The 16,328-nt window shown below is 41.6% G+C and overlaps 1 protein-coding gene across 2 annotated transcripts in view; it reads right to left on the reverse strand.

Moving 5' to 3' along the window:
- The window catches only part of CLNS1A (chloride nucleotide-sensitive channel 1A), a 17,462-nt gene that overhangs the window by 486 nt on the left and 648 nt on the right, over window positions 1–16,328 (reverse strand). Inside the window, exons 2-8 of one of the 2 annotated variants that reach the window (XM_026078155.1) lie at window positions 14,184–14,320; window positions 11,610–11,723; window positions 10,215–10,325; window positions 9,553–9,726; window positions 7,901–7,985; window positions 4,372–5,492; window positions 583–2,531 (exon numbers count right to left, since the gene is read on the reverse strand). In XM_026078155.1, the coding sequence (XP_025933940.1) occupies window positions 7,918–7,985; window positions 9,553–9,726; window positions 10,215–10,325; window positions 11,610–11,723; window positions 14,184–14,320 (604 nt within the window). In that variant the 3' untranslated portion in view covers window positions 583–2,531; window positions 4,372–5,492; window positions 7,901–7,917. Of the gene's footprint in view, window positions 1–582; window positions 2,532–4,371; window positions 5,493–7,900; window positions 7,986–9,552; window positions 9,727–10,214; window positions 10,326–11,609; window positions 11,724–14,183; window positions 14,321–16,328 lie in introns of those variants that run through there. The other variant, XM_026078156.1, reaches the window with a different exon arrangement.

A 16,328-nucleotide genomic window follows, 5' to 3' on the forward strand; every position in this document is an offset into this window, starting at 1 on the left:
TAATTTTAGAGAAATACAGTCTTTTCAGGTTTGATTTTATTGGTTTCTTCCCGTAGACAGCACCTGCAAAAAAGGAGCTGAAGATTTCATTCTTTTAGTGACCTCAACATATGGCACTTCTGAGAGGAAGAAAGGCTGCACTGCTCACTAGAAGAATCTTCACAGCTCCATTCTAGAGGTACCCTACACCCCCCCCCCAAAAAAAAAAAAAAAGTGTAGGACCAACATTGTTTTAATAATACTCATTGCAGGTAAGTAACTCCTCTCTTCCTTTTGGGAAGACTGCCCCATCCTGTCTCACTATAGTCTACTGAATGTTTATCTTAGCTGGGAAGAGTGTTAATAAAGTACTGATAAAATTCTATAGAAATACAAGTCAAAGTGCATTTTAGGGAAAACAACAATCTTATCCTGATTACTACTGCCTTTTCAGAAATAGAATAGACAGTATATAAGGATGAACAATTTGGAACTTGATTTATCCTTGATTTTACATAGTAAGTCTTATCAGATACTCCAGCAAATTGATTTATTTCAAGAAAAGTAAGAGAAAAGAGCTAAAAACATAGGAAAGCTACATACCCATTCCAACTGGCATGAACATGCTCTTTATAGCCTTGGTTGAGGTGAAGAGCGCAGCTAGCTACCCGTCCTCTGAAGTTCTGTTTGCAGCATGACCTTTCTTTTCCTGGCTCCTGTATAATTGCTATATAGGTGACATGCCAAAATACAGTTTTCACATTTAAGATTAAATTAGGTTTTTCACTTCATAGTTACCAGGTTTGAAAGGAGACACGCTTAACAAGTTCTATAAAAATCTCAGTAGCAGGGCCCTCTACTCATTACGTAAGTCATCTCAGTACCGAACTAGTATTTCACAGCTTTGTTCACCTTGCAAACCATAATTTAAGAGGGGAGAGAATCGGACAAGGTTTTTTGCACAGTAAAATACTGAACCAAGTCTTAAAGCAGCTACTGTTCTCAGCTCTCTTTTTTGAAAGAGTTTGAGAAGTAAATGATTTAATGTAATTTCTTATTTGTTTCAATAAAATCTTTTCTTGTTCTAATTTTTTGACATATGTTTAGAATACCTTGCAAAATGAAATCAACTGTCTGGACATACTTTTCATACAACAGTCTTAGTCCACAGCCCTGTATTCAGTCATCAAAAAAAAAAAAAAAAGCACCCCCTGCCCACCCCCAAACACACACACAAATGAGCCTGCTAATACACAAAAAGCTACTGTTGGATTTCTCCTTAAGCAGCATTTTGGTACTATTGTGAGTAGGCATACTCTAGGGAACTTATCTTTGATCAGGTTCTTCAGGGCAAGGACTAAACACCACCCCACGGCTAGCTCGAGCTCATCCTTTAGCTGCTCTTTCTTACATTCAGCCACTTACTTACCTAAAATGCAACTATGGAGGGCTGCTACAATGCAGAATAAAACTGATGCATACAACTCTGAAACCTGTACACTTGTAGGAAGACATTGTTCAGACACTTAAAGCATTATGGTCCCATCAGTCTCTGATGATTCAAATCTGCCCCCATTTCTAAAACACACTCGTTGACTTTTACCAGTCAGTGTCAGTTGATTTTCTGCCTTTACCAGTTTCACCTATTTTAAGGTGACCCATACCTTACAGATCCCCCCCCCCCCCTTGGGGCTTTGCTTTTACTGCAGTACTCAAGCCCAATTTTTAGCCTGGGTTCTTATGAAATGTCATGAATTGGTCTGAGTGTCTCTCACACTCATGAGGGCAGAGGGTAAAGGTCTCAAAAATAAAACTCAAAGAGCTCAATGGGTGGCAGGGAGATGAGAAACTAGCGATACAAATCAACAGAAAGCCCAGTTTTGCTAGATTAGAGACCCTCCTTTCATTTTATTTTCAAAGGTCTGTAAGCAAAGGGGTCAGATCTGACTTCTGTATGTGTATATTGTTTATTTTGGCATAGCATGTAGTTTAAAAAGAAACTTAGGTACAAAATTAGGTACAAATCTGGGGGATTAACAAGTAGCTTCTCTATTTATAGCCACTTGCAGTAGAATTGTTAAGAATTAGACATGCCTTAAATCAACTAAACTAAGGCTAAACAAAAGCAAAAAAGAAGCAAGTAGTAAAAAGAATGAAAAATAAAGCTATGTTAAGAATCGAATTTAACTACTGTATTGATAGTATAGACAATATTTTAAACTCAAAATATGTAAGTAAAGTTTGCTTATGGAAATTTTTTGGCAGAAAATTCACAAATGGTCTAAGTATAAAGTTTTAAAGATAAATCCTGTAAACTGACATAAGACACTAATTCTCAACATTACCTTCAGAGGTCATCCAGAGCTGTTTCTTCCCAACTGAAATTAATACTAATCTGTCAATTTAACAGGGAGCATCATAAAATAACTGCACTTGGAGCTCTGTATCGATATAACACAAGATACTCTTTCTTCCAGAGCTTGCTACTGCTTGGACGTAGCGTCAGTACTTCAGTTCCTCTGTAGGTTAACTCTGCCTGTCTGCCAGGATATCTAAAAAACAGATACAGTTTATTTTTAATATGAAAAGCAACAGAAACACCACATTTCAGGAACTAAGACTTGTGCAAAAATCAAAACAGTCTGTTTTAAGCATGAATTGCTATTTAGAGGTGTGGCAGAACACAACTACCCCCCCTATCCCCCCCATCTCAGGCCCAAAGTGTGGTGGAGCACAACTATCCCCCCCMCACACACACACACACACCCCTCAGGCCCCAGCTGACCGCAAATAACTGACAGCACCCAGAGCTGACCAGGAGAAACTAGGTGATACTGGTTGCAACTGGTGAGGCCAGAAATGGGCATGAGATCAGCACAAGGGGTTATATTTTCCCCAACACAGCATGAGATCAGCAAAAAAGCTACATCTCCACACCAAATATTGTGTGACCATGAGTCAAACTCCGTGCCCAGAAATAGCACTGCAGCCTAGAGCCCATCGAGCTCTCCTGCCTGGCAGCGAATCTCCCTTGAGCTGGGACGCCACTCAAGGTTCTTAACTCCTGGAGTTAAGAGAACCTCTGACAAGAAACCGAGACTCAGGCACTAACAAATGTGCAGTAAGATTTGCTCGCTATGACTACACTGTATCGCCATCTTCAATAAATGTTTGCAATAAACCCAGAGCTAATACTAATAACCTAATAACCAATAACCTCCCCTCTCCGCCCCCGCGACAAGAGTTTCATGAATTTTTTTTCCTGAACTACAGTACTGGTAGTGTTTTAGTACTGCTTAGCTATCCCAAATCTCACCATTTCAAGATTCTCTAAATGGCAGTGCAGAAGTTAAAGCATCGCTCTGTACCCTCCCTTCTAACTCTCTACCCCTACCTTAAAAAAAATATATATATATATGCATTTATATAAAATATATACACATACAATGAGAGTGGTAAAGCAGTAATGATGGGAGAATACAAGTAAAGCCTACATGGTACCTCCTTTTTAACTCAATCCCAGAAAGATTTAATTTAAGAGCCAGACGGATGTTGGTTTAGGTCTTAGTCAAACATTTCTCTTCTCTACAACTCCCAATAAACAGCTGCTTGGCATCACTGCTTTAGCCCATTTAGCTCATTTCTGGGAGGCTCAGCAAAGAAACAAGTGAATAACAGAAAGGCCATTTATTATGGTTAATTTTACAGAGCTTTAATTTCCCTTTCAGGTCAAAGCAGAACACTAGTAAGACAATAACTGATATTTCTGCAGCTTCTGCCTATCTCTCTTGCATGCTTCTGTCAGCAAAAGGACATGAGTATGCTGAGTTATCTGTAACAGTAAATGCTGTTGACTTTAAAGTTCTGCTAGTTCACACTGGTTCTACGAAACCACGACTTGATTTTTTTCCCAGCCGCCCTGTAGCCTATGGCACTGAGTTGCTCACTGACAAGAGTTTAAAGTATTTTATTCGTTCATTGTTGTAATACACTGCAAAGTATTATCATTTGCACATTTTCATATAAAAGACTAGGAGTAACTGTAGAAAAGGGAAACCTGACCAAAGTTTTATTGTTGGTATACTAGAAATCTTCTGCCATCATCCATGCTTTTCCAGTCTGCACACAGGCCATGCGACACAGAGGAATTTAATTTTCATAATTCCCAAGTATTAGCTTATGTTCTTTTGCATATTGTTTATGGTAGACAGAGATGAGCTCTGAATTTCAAAGCTGACTACAAGCTTCGTGTAGGATGTCTTTTTGCCTAACATGCCAAATAATTTATTCAGCAACATCAATAGTTCACAATACTGTTAAATCATCACTAATTTGACTGACGCATTTCCAATGAATAGTAAAGAGCAGCTATAATTAGCATATGCCACATACCTCAAAACCAAGCCATAGCCCAAAGTGCTAGGCAGGACAGAACCACTCAATACTGTTCCAAGAGCGTAGGACTGTTAAAACTGTTCACATACCAGCATAGTCATGTTGGGAGACTTTGACAAGTCAACTTCAGAGCCGATGACAGTGGAGGTTTAATATCAGACAGTTGAATATTCAGGAAAATTTCAAATCTGCTATTGTTGCCTCATGGCAAAAACATCAGCAAGCGCAGGGACATGAAACAAGTAAAAGGGAGCTCCAGCGGGACTAAGCTCTCTCAGCTTCCTACATTTGGGATACGTCACAGTAAGACTAATTCTGTCTTACAGAGGTGGTGTGCCAATATTCTGCCCATTTACTCTCACATCTGGTTAAATTTATATATAATGAAAAGTCCAGCAAAGCCATTTTCATCAAAGAGCACCAATAACTCAAAGGAGGTCTGCTCAGAGTTCCCAGCGGCCAGCAGCTTGCTGAAGTAAATGACTGAGAACTGCAACAGAGTTGGATTGTGAGATACAAAAATCTTAGTTTATTTAACAATGTTGTTAACATTTAATACAAAGACACAAAGCATTCTCATATCAAGGACTTTACAGATTTTATTCCATCTTCTCTACCACCCAAACTCTGTTCCCAAAGAAGTGACAGGAAATAGCACTGAACAGACAGTTACTTGAAGGGTTTTAAATTTAACTTTGCTTTTAATCCTTGGCCAACCTTATTTCCTTTTAGTGAAGCTTTGTAACATTCCTATTTCCATTCTGCTCCATTGACTCAATGAACAGGTACAAAAATATGGAAAATTCTAGGACAATCTAGAATTCTGTTCTATTTTCAATTTTATTTCTGAAGTCCTAGAATTCCTAAAAAGGCTTCTTTGCAATGAGCCATGATTAGCCCCATTCAAGTGTTAGATGCAAGAGGTTTTATTGTGTTTTTTTTTTTTTCTTTAATAAACCCATAGTGGTCACAAACGTCAAACCCTGTTTTAAACATCTATAAAAGCATTTATAGACCTAGATGTCTAAGCTTAGGTCATTAAAAGAAAGGTTAACTCCCGATAGTCACTGCAACGTCTTCAGTTTTACGGCTTATTCTGGAAGTGCCACAAGAAGAATCTGAAAGATACAAGACACCAGGTTTACATAACGGGCATTAAAACACGAGATTATTAATCTTTACAAAGTAGCAGCTATCCGTTGCTCGCAGTCGCACAGGACAGCGGTTTACTTTAAACTCACTAGGGAGTTAATTTTCAGAAGGGTTGAGCAGATCTGAATTTAGGTCAGCTAAGGACAGTGTGCATCTACAGTCAACAGTTGTATGCTTGTGCCCTGGAAGACCCTATCACCCCACCCATGGACACAACAGTTAGTTCAACACACAATTACTGGAACCGTGTGATGCGATAGACAAAACACTGCTTATTACAAGATTAATAGAAATGTCACATATCAACTGTCAGCAAGTCTTCCAGGAGCTTCATCAAGCAACTGTCACATCTCATTTGGGTAATGAGCAGTAACATGCAACATGAGTTGCTTTAGAGACAGAGCAGCACACTGCTCTCTCAAGGATCGCCAACAAGAAGTTCTTGCAAATTCTGTTTTTTTGCAGTTCAGAAAGTTAAAAGTACTGAGCTGCTCCTGCGAGTACTGAGAAGATCACTGCATGCTCCCTCTCTGCCTACTCGAAGTGTAGACCCAAGCTGCCTTCACATTCCTTTGCGGGATGATTAGCACACACCTCAGAGAGCTTCCTTCTCATGCTGCATCTTCAATTGATTATCCTAGATTTTTGAACTTACTTAAATTACATCAACACAATGAGGCTGGTGGTTGATCGGAAAAGGCCTGTCCCACACACAGCTCTTGACCACGTCATTCTAACCCTTGACACTGCACACACAGGTCACTTCATCCACCCTGACAGGGACCAGCTCCTTAGCTGTGATCAGCAATGGCTTAGAACCAGGCAACCCTATCTACTTGACTCTTGCAGCATTAATTTCTCACATCCACCGGCTACACCATGTAAAGCACGGAATAAGGAGCAGGAAAAATTCCCCTGACTGTACACAGAGTGTACTACCTGCTGTGCTAGAAAATCACTCAGCACCACTTCCAGCAGCATTTTCAGATTCCTTAGAGTTCTGCTACCAACCAGTAACTCTCCTTAATCCTTATGTTTATGGGAGCAGAAGCATTCAAACATGAATTTTCAACAGACAGATTTTTTTTCTTAAGCATGGACAGAAATCATCTTGGAGACAGAGCAGTCAGAGCCAAGCTTTCTGTTCACTAACTAAAAGTCACCCCTTTAGAGCTGAAGAGTCTCCCTTATATTTTAAAGCACATCACTTATCAAACAAGATAACTGTCAAGTGGTAGGACAACTCATATCTTGACTTTATTTGGAACAGCTCACGTCGACACCGCCAAGCCTTGCGGCAGGAAGGGAGCACCGCTGAAAGTTTACAGCTGTAAAGAGCGACCAAAGAAAAGTTTGGAGCTCTCACACCAAAGAACACATACAAATTCAGGACCAATGACAGCCATTCAGATCTATTAGCAAACACAGGGATATTCAGAGACTTTCAGAAATGCAGCAGTATTGAGGGCAGCAACAAATAAAAATAAGCCATGGAGAAGGAGGGAAGCAGATATGCACCACCTCTCCCTAACAGCCCGTCTTGGTGACTGCAGCCTCTTTCTCAGCAACACTACAATCTCGAACCAGCTACTTCTGATCGCTTTCACTAACTCTCTTCAGCCTCTTTCTCCTTCCCATCTGTGTCCCTCCTTCCTCCACTCCCTTCCTTTTTTTCTCCCACAAGTCTCCATGAAAGCGGTCCCAGAAAAAGCTGTTCTTCCTCTCCAACCCAGCATGGGCTAGGAAACATTGGCACATCTTGTAATGCCACTGGGAGTGGAAAAGCAGTAAAGGCGATGGTAGGCAAGAGCGGCCCAACTGTGTAAACGGAAGTTCTCTGTAAGTTGTGCGCTTTTAACAACGATCTCATCCAAGGAGCTCGGTAACTTTACCGGGAACCGTTCCTGCTCCACTTATAGTGAAAGAAGAGATGGACTTGCGACGCTGTGAAGTTTTCTGCCCCCTTGGAAGGCCTGGGAAATCTTGCACGCTAAGGGCGAAATAATGGATACTAAGGACAGCAACCTCCTAGCAACAGCTCCAGTATTCATACATCAGCATCCAAGAACCTTTCTGAAATCAGATGATTCTTAATCCACTAAATCTACCAAAAGGCTGATCTGTCTTCCAGACAAGCATGTACGGGCAGGTTACCCAAACAGGGTGATAGTTTAAGCTGACACGTAATTTTGAACAACTACACGACAGTTCATGGAACAATACAACTATCTTTTCCTTCCCTAAATCACCATCATCCTTATATCTCAAGATATTTCCTGTAGGCAGTCTGGGATCATTTACATTAAACAAAGTAGAGAGAAGGAAGGCTCTGCAGGACTGAAAAGCATCGGTGTCTGAGGATAGAAGAACTTACAGCAGCATACGTCCTCCTCAGTGATCAACTTCTGCGTCTTCAAATTGCCCTGCAACTGCCGGTGCTATGTCCACCTCCATCCCATCTGGAAAAAAAAACCCAAACCAGCCAACGCTATAAAATACTGCAGCGCTCACAACAGATGGGATTATCACACAAGAGACAGCGGGTGCCCTCTGCTGATGAGAGATTACCAAAGTAGAAAATGCCTTTGCTGAGCTTCTGAAGTGCCCTAAGAAAACACCGATGTGCCCTGAAGTTGTGGTTTTGTTCCAACTGTATTAATTGGTCACTTAAAGACGTTACCTCTTCCTATTAAAATATTCAAACACCAGATTTAAAATATTTGACTTTTTAATTTAAGGTTTTGTGTAACGAATGACATGAGTCTTTTTATGGCTTTTAATTAGACTCAAATAGAAACAGACTGGATCTTGTTCAGAAACCACTCTCAGTAATAATCAGGTTGAAAAAAAAGGATGAGTCTCCTCAGCTACAATGGCAAAAAATAACAGGAATTCTGAAACTGAGCAGCCCCTCTGGATATTAATAGGCTTAGCAGATCAGGAAGCAGGACCATAGCAAATAAGATCAGAAATGCTAATAAAATGGCTGAAAATGACTCCAAGACATGTGATAGACTTACTGGTCAGTTTGCTTTAATTTTTCAAAATTTGGGCGTTCAGAAACCAGACAAACCAGACAAAAACTTTTAAATGAAGGACATTCCACAAATGTGAGTATATCCTCTAAAGACATCTTTATATTATAGAACTTAATTTACAAAGTTGTGGAACAAAGAGAACCTATAAACAAGGGACTAAAGCAATTAAAGGTTTTTAAAAAAAATCATCCGAATGCATCAGTAATGGATTAACTTTATTATGATGACTATTCTAGGCAAGCTGATAGTTAGAAACCCACAAGAGCTATTTCATTTTCCATCATTAATCCTTCAAAAATGTGAGCCCATAGTAAAACACTGAGTTTTACATCATAACAGGAAGCAAGATCACTGAACTACTTCTCTGTCCTTTTCCCAGGTAATGTATTGCTCAGGTGAAAACGGCGTGCAAAAAGGACAAAATCTGAGAGATTTTTCCATCAAAAACAAATTTTACTCCTTAAATACATGTTTAAACAGCTAACAGTATTCAGAGACCTTCAAAAAGCCAACTTTTAAAAAGAGCAGATTTTTTTTTATTATTTGTTCCAGTATATTTCCAAGATTCTGAACTCACACTGATTTTAAACAGAATTATTAGCCTATACTATAGGATACTTACACACACACTGTTGCCTGTTTAGAGTGGGAAATTGCTTCCTAAGCCCAGTGTAGACTGACAAGTTTAATTTTTCCGATCCTAAGTCGACTTCACCCTACCGCTATTTAGGAAACGGTATCAATAACAATCAGCACTTCTTAACACAGTGGTCCTCAAGCCATGACCCACAGCAACATGCTGCCTGCAGGACCACAGACATTTTTATATCCTGTAGCTGTGAACAAAGATAAAACCGCCACTGACACATACAGCGTGGTACGATATTACCCATAGCACGATACTGGCTCAGTAGCGGTACTTACAGCCTAGTCGGACTGGAAAAAACAGTTTTAATGTATTCTTCAGTGGGTGGAAAGCATATCTTACCTTCAAACTCCCTTACTGAGTCTTCTGTTCGCACTCCAGCCATGTTGTACTGGCTGCTCACGGACTGGGCTAACATGCCCTCTAATCTCTCCAAAGTGGCCTGACCTTCTGCAGTTAAATGCGACAATCCTTCTTCGTAAGTGTAAAAGCTCGGGATGTCGCCTTGCCCTAGTTCTGCGAAAGCAAGTTGATGTTCATCAGGTAGAAATTTAGGAGCCTGGATCGAGCAAGGGTGGGGGGAATATGACAACAACTAGACAAATTATGCCAAAATCAGCGCACACACAGCTACCGAGAAAGGTTGTAAAGCTGCTTGTGACATATTAACATAACACAGTAGTTACATGAAGAGACCAAGCCATAGCATGGGCACGGAACTCGTTAAAACACGTTCTCTGGAGACAAGAAAGATACTAATGCCTTGGGGCTTTTGAAAATGAGAACAGTAGAATTTGCCACAGTTAAATTACAGGTTTTCTGCTAATTTCTGAGTTTTATACTGTGCTTTTTTGCCATAAAGAACGTTTAGGCGATATCAGTAATAAACAAGGAACTTCTTAACGTACACACGATACAGAACCATTCTCATGACAAAAACTGTAAGAGAAGTTCCAGGTGTCCGGGTGCTGATAGATATTTGAAAAGAAACAAACATTACTAACCGTGCGCCTCAACATCGTACTCTTCCCCTTCGTAATCGTTGTCTGAATCTTCGTCTTCTGGATCCGGGTGCAGAGCTTGGCACTCGCACATCGCTGAAAACATGGCTTCCACTGCACAAACAACAGAATTACCTTCTCAGCAAGAGGCCAAAGACGACGCTAACAGCTAACTCGCAGTGCTTTAGTCGGCTGGCATGAACCATGAGGGAAGAGAAGTGTTGTTGAAGGTGCGTATGTCTCAGCCGGGAGGCCAGCAGCCTGCAGCACTGCCTACCAGCTGAGACCAGAGGGGGACTCCCAGGAACCACGTTTGTGCAGCTGGGCTCCTAGCTCAGCTGGAAAATGGCAGCTTACAGCTAAGATGTTGTTAGGAGCCGCTTTTGCCATATCTTAACGGTTTCTGCATGGGTCCAAAAACCAAGAAGCCAGCGCTACTCTCACCTTAGGGCCAAGCAAAGCTTTATGGTTAGGAAGCTTAAGAAAACAGCTAGTGATATATAACGGGCACACCCTGGTCATGCATGGATATGACCAGATGCTGAGGATCTGCCTTGAAAACACACGGATGCTAGAAGTGACATTTCCTGAAATACAACAGGGCAGCCAGGAGTTGCAGAGATGGAGAGAAAAGCCTGCCTTGTTTCTCCATCAACACCTTGTAACAAAAAAAGCAAGAAATCCGGGACTGAGAGATCAGAGAGAGCGAGAACGTTCCTTTACCAAAGCAACCACAGAATTCTTATCTGAGAACATCACCCAACAAGCCAGCAGCCATGCTAAAACCAAATCAGGTTTCCTAGATCCAGCCCGGTGCTTTATCCTTTAAGCAGTACTTTTTTGCTATTTCACTGATGATAAAAGTGAGACCGGGCTATCTATGGGCAATCCAATCTGTGGTTATCCACTAGAGGATTCCTTGCAGCATCAAATACAGAAGATTCCTAATACTTAGATCTAACAGTAAGCTCTGTAACAGTTTGGACATGACTGCTTTCCAGTGGTACAGCGTCTGGACACTGGCATGTTCCTAATGAAATTATCACTGGCTCAAATATCACTGAATTTGTAATTAAAAATGTTTACCATGTAAGTTCTCCAAAAATTTGGATAGATTATCTGTGTTATGTATTTATACTTAAAAATCTTATATATACAGCCCTGGAATTTTCATGGAGCGGCTGCTCAACATATTCCAGCTTAAACCAAGATAAAATTGTTTGCTTCATGCTTCTCAGCAGACAGAAATCAAGTAATTAGCCAAGGAGACTAAGGATCATATCATTTACATCTCTGTATCCGAGTGTCTTCCATATATAGCAAGGAATATTAACACTTCAGTCAAGCACTGAACTTTTATTGGGGAAAAGCTAAAATACGAGTTCCCTCTTCACTTACAGGCTGATTTGTCACTAGGTACAAATCTGAATTCTGCAATTGGTTCAATATCGTCGTCGCTGTCATCTTCCTCCTCCTCCCCTTCAGCCATGGGTGCTTCTTTTGCGTCGTCTTCTTTAAGAAATGGAAAGATTTAAAAGAAGCATGTTTATTTTTTTTTTAAAAAAACTGGTTTATTTATCTTTTCAGGAATATATGTATAATCAAATCAGAAACCTGCACTCAACCTGTGAGAGTGTTTGGTAATAGGGCTCAGGTCCCATAAACACGGATAAAACACAGGAAGGCCTTTATCGATAGTACCCGTTTTAGGAACGTTGTGTTATCTTGGAACCTCTAATCCTTTTTCCCGGTTTACATTTGAGGTTGAAAAAGGCCCAAACAAACCAGCTCCCACCCACGGTGCGATCAGCACCCTTCCACGCTGTGTGCAGCGCGCACCCTCCCTGCCCGCGCCTACAACGCGCACAAAGCTTTCGGGATCCGGGTTACGGTAACATTCGCTATTTGCGAACATCAGGAAAACTGCTAGATTCTTGTTAAAAGCAGCTGTGCTCAAAACAGAGTAATTCATAATCATTATCATTTACCCTCACGGTGATAAAACTAATTTCCTTTAACACGGGTAAATTTTACGGAGCCTTAACACTGCTGTCATGAAACCAGCTAACCTCCAGGTTGCCTTTCACAGAGCTCTGTGGCATTTATGGGAGATCTACACTCAACTTCTCATTTTCCCAGGCAGTGGGCAAGATGATAGAGGTGGCAAGTATACTCAGGGCCAAAGACAACTGTGGGCACAAAAGTATTTCCCGACCTCTGTGAATCACATACTTGAAAAACTAAGCGACAATGAAACATTTTATTTTCTGTAGACACAAAAATGCAAAGAAGATAGCTATGATTCACCGCTTTGTGGCTGGGGATGCTGAGCTGACAGCTTCAAAAGCACATAACTTTCTACAGAAAAACAGAATTACAGTAAGGCTCTTCCACAGAGAGCGGCTTTTATCAGATACAAAACTGGCAACAACAGCAAGGATATTAAAAAGCCAAGAAGCTGCCAGCTGGCTGCCTCCAAAAATAAAATGTCCGAGGAAGCAACCCAATGCTCGCCCAGCTGACATCAGCAGGCACAGCTTGCTACTGCTAAGCCCAGCTCTGTTTTCAAGGAAGTCAGCCTCCGACTGCCTCTCTTCACAAAAACAAAACAAATAAAAAGGGGGCAAGGCAGGGGAGAATAAGGCATAAACACACACACACACACACAGAGCACAACAACAACTTTCAGGGAGAGAACAAGACGTACCCTACCCAGCTAAGAAATCAAGACTCCTGCAGCCACAGAAGTTGAGCTCTGGATTTAATATTATTCAGCAGACAAAACACACTATTGCAGGCCAGGCGTAGATTTGAAAACTAAATGTTCACATTTCCCTAGCTGTAGAAGATTTACTGTAGCCAGAACTTATTCCAAAAATCAGTCCACAAAGGATTTACAGACAGGAGAGGCAAATCTATCACACAGGAAATGTTCCATATTTTTAAACAGGAGTAGCAAAATGAATTAAAAGCAGTAGAGAACAGCCTTCCTCAGACTAGACTCAACTTCAGGATAAATGCAATTAAAGAAAAGCAAGGAAAAAGAACTAAAGAGGTATGTATGTGTTTTGGTATTATCTTTAATAACAGACTGACTGGGAATATTAGTAACATACGACAGAGGAACAAATAATGAGAAGTGTTAATAAACTAAAAATGTCTCTGCCTCCCCAGACTCTTGTCAATAGTTTCAGTATATAGACTATCTAAACAAAAATTAAATGCAAGATTTTAACCTTTAACTACAATGACTAATAGGTATTAGGAAGAAAAGATATCTGTTAAGACTTAACGTTCATTATTCTTTAGTTGAGATGGTACAGTTTATGACACACTTATTTGAATTAAAAAGTCTTCTAAAAGAAAAAATTTTGACACATCAAAACCAAAAAATCCTCAAGCAAACAATGAAATAAAAAGCTTTCTTTCTCTAGGTTGTGAAGAAACAAGATTGGTTAAAAGCTTAATTTTGGGGGAAATCTTTAAAGATTCATTACTCCTGGTAACATGAGTCGCTGTCATATTTTTTTAAAATAAGCTCTAGGAGAAATTAGAAAGCTTCCAGGCTAATATGAAACAGCAGGCAAAAAAACCCGAAAAAGGTAGCAATATTAACAGAAATTCAAAAAACCAAGAATGATATGTAAGCACTGAAATCATAGATGGGCAGATGAACAAAATCGTTTAAAATAAGTTCAAGGGAGCAGAGAACTGAAGTTCAGTGGCTCCAGCGGTACACGATCGCATGCTGAGGTGCGGAACAGCACGGGAGTGACTATAAGCCAGGCTAAAGCCATGCTTCTAAAGTAATCATCCTCCGTGGAAATGAAAAAGAGAAAACACAAGGTCTTATTTAAACGAGCCATATCATTTTCAAAAACACAACCTACTCCCTTTCACAACCGATAGTTTGAAGAAGGAATCACGCCACTCAGGGCCGCCCAAAGGCAGCAAGCAACGTTTGAGGCATACCTTCAAATTTAGCATTCACCATGACGTACAAATGTTCCCATGGGTAGGCATTTAGGTCCCTGGAGACGGCGTGTAAACTTATAGTGGGATAATCCAAGGAGAACCCAAGTCCAGAGTTATCCAGCCAAGACAGGCGACTAAAAAGGGGGAGAGAGAGACAAGTTAGAGACTAACACAGGAATCTGAGGCACCTGGCTCGTACCCTTAGAAAAGCAAATCGACCCAAACAAAAAGAGTAATTCTTCAGAAGGTGGACAAGGCACCTACTCCGCTCTCTACTGATACATGATCCTGGAACCGTCTTAACGGCACCTTGCCGCACACAGCTTATATTTAAAGGTAACAGAACCCTTCTCATAAGGGACATGAATCTGATCACCCTAAGCAAATTCCAGCTTTGTTATATTTGCAGTAAAGACTGATTTCTTTCTCCCTACCTCTTTATTTTCTATGCCCTATAGATATATATCACCTCAAAGATAACAGCAGAGGTTCCAGGGTATAATTTGTAACTCAAACCGTCAAATATTCTGTGTTGTTTCAAGATCAAGTGCACACGAGGGAAGGAAGATCACCGTCACAATTTCTGCAGGATTATAACACAACCTCTACAAATGAGCTGTACGTGGGAAAACAACTAGTTTTGTGATCAGCAGAACGAACAAAGTTGTGGTTTTATCTAATGCCTTAGGTGCTATAACCTCCGATTCTCCACATTTTCACTCTCGTCCCTAACCACAACTTGAGACAGCACAAGTTGGGCCCAGCGCAGAGCTACGGAGCTGCCAGTGGGCTGCTGCCTCTTTCCAATCAGAGAAATCACTGTCTTTCCAGCAGCTGACAAATCAACAAAACGGTTTTGGGTGGTCTGGGGCCAGCGAGGGCACACGCTGAACAGAAATACTGAGCGGCAGAAGTTGAGACCTCCGCCACTCTTGAGAGTCAACAGGTAGCTCAAAAGTTTTTGTTGGGGGACAAAGAAACGGAACGGTCGCGGACGACTCCTCGCCTCAAGAAACCAGGTTAAACACAAGAGCTAGCGAAGTGGGAGCAAGGAATTTCCTTCCTGACCTTTCTCAGTCAGTTTTCAGTGTTTACAGCTGTTAATGCAGAGTCAGTACGGGGATCCAGAGCCTCCCTGTGCGCCAGGACGCCCGCTTCTCCCACAGGACGGGACTCCCGCACGCGATGGCTCTTTCTATTCCCTACCAGCGAGCGGCTCTGGTAAAAGCTGTGACATACTGGAAACATTCTGGGGAAAGCTGGCAGGCTCGCGTGAGCCTCGGACAACAATCTATTGAAAGCAAAACACAAGGAAACTCAACATTATACATACTGAAAGCACACGCTGCGTGAACACAAGCCCTTGTATCTGCAACCAAACAACTGAACAAAACAGTAATTGAAATTCTAGTCGGCTTCCGCTACAAGAGGAATATGACAGACGAGTACTAGGCCAGGTGGTTCTCTCACATAGTATCACCAATTTTAAGAAAGGTTCGGGATCTAAAATTTTTAATAGATAATATATTCGTCAGTGCATATCTTAGGTCATCTGATTCTCCTAAAGACACTTTTCCATTGCAAAAAAATACTACGTTTAGAGTGCTTTTCCCCGATTAAAAAAAGATACGCTGCCTTAATCAACAAACTATCCTCTATAACTGTACACTGCAAGGAGAATTTAAAAGAAATTATAAAGCGCTCACACATCCCATCTACTCTTCTGGAACAACCTGATTTCTGCCTAGTACAAGCACGCAACAGCCACAGGAATCCACGCGACGCGGCGGATTTCGCAGAACCGCAGGAACCACCAGCGGAGCAGATAACCCGCGGCCTCGTCCACGCCGCTGCCCACGGAGGAGAGGCGCCACGTCTTTAACGCGCTGCCAAGCTGGACTCGCACTTTAAGACACCCCCCGCAGCTGGAATACCAAGGACCACCCCCCCCCCGGGGGAGGCCTCCCCCAGGGCAGAGCCCCACAGCTCCCCACCCCCCCAGCAAGGCAGAGCTCCCCCCTTCCGAGTTCCCCCAGGGGAGACCCCCAACACAGGTACCCCGAAGGGCAGGCCTCTAGGGCTGACACTGCACCCCCCACTTCTCTCAGGGGACAGCCCCAATATAGGCCCCCCCCCCCAAGG

This window comes from Apteryx rowi, unplaced genomic scaffold (genome assembly GCF_003343035.1).
Source record: "Apteryx rowi isolate R43461 unplaced genomic scaffold, aptRow1 scaffold_471, whole genome shotgun sequence".
Taxonomy (NCBI): domain Eukaryota; kingdom Metazoa; phylum Chordata; class Aves; order Apterygiformes; family Apterygidae; genus Apteryx; species Apteryx rowi.